The sequence below is a fragment of the Panthera pardus genome, unplaced genomic scaffold (assembly GCF_024362965.1).
Source record: "Panthera pardus isolate Hobbes unplaced genomic scaffold, ASM2436296v1 HiC_scaffold_13, whole genome shotgun sequence".
Classification (NCBI taxonomy): domain Eukaryota; kingdom Metazoa; phylum Chordata; class Mammalia; order Carnivora; family Felidae; genus Panthera; species Panthera pardus.
This window is the reverse complement of record NW_026526688.1, coordinates 32,834,176-32,839,669: the sequence shown is the minus strand read 5'-3', so window position 1 is coordinate 32,839,669 and position 5,494 is coordinate 32,834,176. Positions and strand designations below refer to the sequence as shown.

The window sequence follows — 5,494 nt, the reverse complement described above, 5'->3', positions numbered from 1 at the left end:
GGATAATTGAGAACTGGTACCAGTGTCTGGGGCTCCTGGAAAACTGGTCCCCAGTAAACTAAGTAGATACATGAGCCCCAGGATCCTGTTTCAGCTCCAATTAACAAAATAACCAATTAACAAAAGAGGGGCTAGCTCTCAAGTCCAATTACGGCAGATGAACACGATTATTTTTAGGCCTGGGTCCCAAGCCTGGGCCTGCACCACTCGCTGTGGTGGACACATGGAGGCCACGTGCAGCCAGAAGGAGCCCGGGACCAGGAGCCCAGCAGGGCCTCCTTTCTCTCTAAGCCTCTCTCCCGTTCCACATGACTTTCAAAGGGATTGGAGACAGCCGGGGAAGGGAGCTGCTTTCCACGTGGGAGGAAGCCTTGGTCGGGGCCTCACTTCCACAGAGTATGGTCAAAAATAAAGCTACAATACCAGAGAAGATTGTTGCTGAGTCGGATGTGGGGGCCCGGGCCCATAGGTGACTGCTCTTGGGGCAGGGTGGTGGCGGAGGAGAGCCATGGGCTTTCTTTAGTCGACAGTAATGTCGACTTGGTGTTACCTCGTGTCTCCTCTGCCCCAGACTCAAGAGTTCTCCCCTTTATGGGCCTACAGGGTCCCTCCCCCACCAGAGTTCTGCACTAGACGTAACATTTATGCCACTTTATTCATAACACAGCACTTCCTGGTGAAACATGCAAATTTAGCATAAGCGTATCTGAAATTCACACAATTGATAGACGTTAAATGGGTCACAAATTGCAATGTCAGAATTATACTTGTGTTGACAATCCTTTTGACTCAGTGGGTTTAAATCTTCTTCTGCCCAGTTTCCTCTTCAGTCAGACTTTCCTGAAAAATATGTGAGCAACCAATATACCGAGGTTGATTTTACTAGCTGAATTCCATTATGCTTTTGACATTTTAATTTCTAAAATACCGATATACAAAGAAGAGACCCGTTTATTTATTTAAAAAAAATTTTTTTTAATGTTTGTTTATTTTTCAGAGAGAGAGAGAGAGAGAGACGGAGACAGAGTGTGAGCCGAGGAGGGTCAGAGAGAGAGGGAGACACAGAATCCGAAGCAGGCTCCAGGCTCTGGGCTGTCAGCACGGAGCCCGACGGGGGGCTTGAACCCACAAACTGTGAGATCATGACCTGAGCCAAAGTTGGACGCTTAACTGACTGAGCCACCCTGGCGCCCCGAGACCCATTTATTTTTGTGCACTAGAGAGATAACAGATCGTGTATTTTTAAGTTTTTTAATAAACCTAAAATCTACATTAATAGTTGAAGGATAGGATGTGAAAGAGATGAAAGAAAGATCTGATCTCCGTTTGTTATTAACCTAGCTTTTGTCTCAATTCCTTCTAACGTCGTGCTTGGGAAATATCACTGCTTACTATTTTGTGTGGTAGGTCGGAGTAGAAAGAAAAAGCAAATAAAGATGTCTGTCTGCATTTTTTTTCTTTGAACTGTGGGTGTGGAAGTTGAGGTCAATGGAGAAAAAGAAAACTATAGCTTTCTTCATATATGATTTATTCAGGCTTTCCCTGCTCCTGGGCATAAGTGGTAACTAATTGGAATGCCCCTAAGTGCTGCAGATACACGGACTGCGGAGCTCAGAGATCACCAACAGTGAGTTCAAGGTTCAATTTCTATATTCAGTTCTCTGTATACTTGTGTTTGGTTATGAAAAACCTGCATTAAGTTAGTAGATTCCCATTTTTGGTGGGAATGTGGACATTGTTATAATCCAGTCAGAAAACTAGAAAGCAAGGGTGCCGGGGTGATTCAGTCAGTTGAGCGTTCGACTCTTGATTTCGGCTCGGGTCATGATTCCAGGGTCTGGGATCGAGCCCTGAGTCAGGCTCTGTGGCTCACTGTGGAGCCTGCTTAAGATTTTCACTCTCTTTCTCCCTCTGCCCCCTCCTGGACTCATGCTTGCTCTCGCTCGCTCTCGAAAGTAAAACACACACACACACACACACACACACACACATACACACACACAAAACCAATTGGAAATCAAATATGTGGTTCTGAATTATAAATTTACTAGTTTGGAATTTTTTTTATTCCAAAGGGAAAAAAATCAACTAGAGCACCATTTTTGATTTCCTCATTTTTCCAGAGCAAAACTATCTCATACCAAGAACATTGGTGAAGAATTAAGGAATCTGGTGGAGAGGTGTGGATTGGCCTAGATTAGAATAGTCTGGGGAAGGGGGACTGATGAATAATACTTGAAGAACCGACATATAACAGTGGGAAGAAATTTGTCAGTCATCCCAAAGGCCAGAACCAAGATGAGATCAAGGTTACAGTGTAAGGGGTAAAAAAAGGTTCTAGCCATTGGTACTGAAAGATGGCGTCACAAAATGGTGAGACCCTACCCCGGGAGGAATTCACACAGGAAGGTAGGCCCCATGGAGGCTGAGAGCTGGTTGTCCTGTGTGGACAGCCTGAGAGGCGGTACCAAGGAGTCGTTCACCTCTAAGGCCCCATGTCATCACCACTGTAACTCACCAGAACTCCTCGCAGGTCCTCGAGGGGAGAACGGGGCTGGTGGATGGTGCATTCGAAGCGCGGACGTTCTGCGGGTTGAGCAACCTCTTTGGCTATCTGAGGAAAAAGAAGGAGATTCTTGCTGATGGAGATAAAGAAATGGAATGGTGCTTCCCACTTCTACCAAAGATCGTGCGTGGAAAGTGAGGCCAAGGGGATTATCTAAGAAGATAGATCCTCCATCAGGAATTTGAATGGATGGGGTCGAGGGGGGTGGTTCTGGAGGTAATGGCGGTAATGAGGAGAGAATATTTTCTCCTGAGAGATGATGAGAATGAAGTACTTCGAACCTCCTGAGGGGATGGTATACAAAAAGTCTAGGAGCTTCGAGATGTGACTAGGGTGATTTTTAGTTTCTAGTTTTAACTAAATATGTCACAGTTAAATAAGATTTACTTCACATACAACCTGTGGAGAGGAGACTTCAGATTGCACTGTCGTAAGTGTCCCAGCCCCGAATTGCTCATCCCTTAGGCCTGTTTTCCCGTTAATTTAAGAAACAATATCTGGGGCACCCGCGTGGTTTAACTGGCACTGGTTAAGCATCTTGCTCTTGATTTCAGCTCCGGTCATGATGCTGAGGCTTCTGAGTCTGAGCCCCACCTTGGGCTCCATGCTGACAGTGTGGAGCCTGCTTGGGATTCTCTCTCTCTCTCTCTCTCTCTCTCTCTCTCTGCCCTTCCCCCACTCTCTCTTTCTCTCCCCACCCCCCTCAAAATAAATACATAAACTTAAAAGACAAAAATAGAGGGGCACCTGTGTGGCTCAGTTGGTTAAGCGTCCGACTTCGGCTCAGGTCCTGATCTCACGGCCTGTGATTTTGAGCCCCCATCAGGCTCTGTGCTGACCGCTCGGAGCCTGGAGCCCGCTTCGGATTCTGTGTCTCCCTCTCTCTCTGCCCCTCCCCCACTTGTGCTCTGTCTCTCTATCTCAAAAATAAATACAACATTAAGAAAATAAATAAATAACATGTCTGTGTCTTCTACACATTAAAAAAAGAAATAAAAATAAAAGAAATAATAGCGACTTTCTTTTATTAGCCCACTTTCATTTTGGGGCTTAGTCAACTAACATCTAAGGCCTCTCTCATGTGACCATGACCCCAGGAAGTCTCATTTCATAGATAAAAAACCAAGTGCCCTATGTTAGTGCTGGTACTAACACTGACATCTAATTTACATGAAATCAAATCCAGCATATTCTCCAGTATATATTTTGTGTCCCCGAGCTTGCTAACCGCTCCCCTCTATCCAGCAGCCTCCAAGTTCTTTGCTTAAGTGCCCATTTCAGTAAAAAGAAATGATAGGGCGCGCACGCTTGGTGAGGATACTGATTTGCACGTTACAAAGATGTACCACTGGGGCGCCTGGGCGGCTCAGTTGCTTTAGCGTCCGACTTCGGCTCAGGTCATGATCTCACGGTCTGAGGGTTCGAGCCCCCGCGTCGGGCTCTGTGCTGACAGCTCAGAGCCTGGAGCCTGCTTCCGATTCTGTGTCTCCCTCTCTCTCTGACCCTCCCCCATTCATGCTCTGTCTCTCTCTGTCTCAAAAATAAACATTAGAAAATTTTTTTTTTTATAAATTTTTTTTTTTAAATGTTTTATTTGTTTTTGAGACAGAGAGAGACAGAGCATGAACAGGGGAGGGGCAGAGAGAGAGGGAGACACAGAATCGGAAGCAGGCTCCAGGCTCTGAGCTGTCAGCACAGAGCCCGACGCGGGGGCTCGAACCCACAGACCGCGAGATCATGACCTGAGCCGAAGTCGGACGCTTAACCGACTGAGCCGCCCAGGCGCCCCTAAAAAAAAAAAAAAAAAAAAATTTTTTTTAAACGTACCACTGACCTCGTATCATAGATACTTTAAAAAGATGACATTTTGTTTATTTATTTTTTTCAAGATGACATTTAAAAAAAAGCAGAGGTTCTAAGATTTTCTTTCCAAATCCCAAGGAATCCTCTTGCTCTAGAGACCATGGACCCGTCGCATTGTTTTGAATTCCTTTGGCCATTCTGGACGCTCTGAACGCGGCACGCTCCTTCATAGGTGTTGCCGTGTTCTCTTGGAGTCGTTTCCCCTCTCTGTTTCCTTGGTCCCTGTCTGAACTGCGAGCGGGAATGGGCCTGGCAGTTTGCAGTGCCTCATCCCCCCGGGGACGCCTAGGGCAGGTGGAGCCCAGGCTAGCCCTGTGGGGGCACACGTCTCAGTTTTGAAGATGAAAGCGACTTACCTCTTGGAAAGCATCAATCAGATTCTCAGTACTTCTCTTCCCCCCAGGGCGCAGGCCGTAGGACCAGTGTTGGCTGGAGCAGCCAACCACGCATAAGGTCAGCAGAAGAAATCCAGCGACAAGTTTTGGAATCGCCTCCATTCTGAGGAACACGATGGAACAGTCAGAGGAGCCCCAGACTGGGTTGAGCAAAAAGTAAAGACCTCTTTGGTGAGCAGTCTGATGTTTGTATGCTAACCCCGCGGAAGATAGAAATAGCTGTCGTTTTCACCCAAGGACACTGACAAACACACCCGCCACCCCCCCTTGCTTGCCTTCAGGATTTCCTAGCCACCTGCGATAAAGGCAGGACTTTGAACTTACATGCTCCGCACTTTTCAGTACAAAGCTAGTCTCTTTTTATTTTTAGTATTTATTTGGTTATCCAAACCCCCGATTCCTTCCCTTATCAAGTTCACCTTTTTGCTTTAAGATTCCCTGCCCCCGCTCAACTGATTAGTTTCCAGCTAACTGTTACCAGTTCCTGAGATAAAGAGAACTGGGCCATCTGCTTGGAAAGGTAGCTTCTGCTAGGAATCTCTGGCTAATATAAAGTTGTATGACATTCAGTGGTTACGCTGTGGCACTAATTACATTTTGCTGAGTATCCTCCACACTCAAGTGTGGGCTGGACCATCTGTGAGCGCGGGAGAGAGCTCAACACCTTTCA

The 5,494-nt window shown here is 46.4% G+C and overlaps 1 protein-coding gene across 1 annotated transcript; it reads right to left on the bottom strand.

Moving 5' to 3' along the window:
* Positions 1-636: 636 nt before the first annotated feature.
* On the bottom strand, positions 637-4,926 carry GNRH1 (gonadotropin releasing hormone 1). Its single transcript, XM_019466910.2, has 3 exons — positions 4,786-4,926; positions 2,519-2,614; positions 637-840 (listed from the first exon to the last, which is right to left on the bottom strand). Exons 1-3 carry the CDS (start codon positions 4,924-4,926, stop codon positions 799-801), a joined length of 279 nt encoding a protein of 92 aa, XP_019322455.1. The 3' UTR covers positions 637-798.
* Positions 4,927-5,494: the final 568 nt, after the last annotated feature.

Coding starts and splice junctions, on each gene's coding strand:
- GNRH1 (XM_019466910.2), bottom strand. CDS start 4,926: ATGGAGGCGATTCCAAAACTTGTCGCTGGATTTCTTCTGCTGACCTTA. Junction 2,615..4,785: donor TGATTGATGCTTTCCAAGAG/GTAAGTCGCTTT, acceptor CTTTTTCCTCAG/ATAGCCAAAGAGGTTGCTCA. Junction 841..2,518: donor AGGACCTGCGAGGAGTTCTG/GTGAGTTACAGT, acceptor CATATTTTTCAG/GAAAGTCTGACTGAAGAGGA.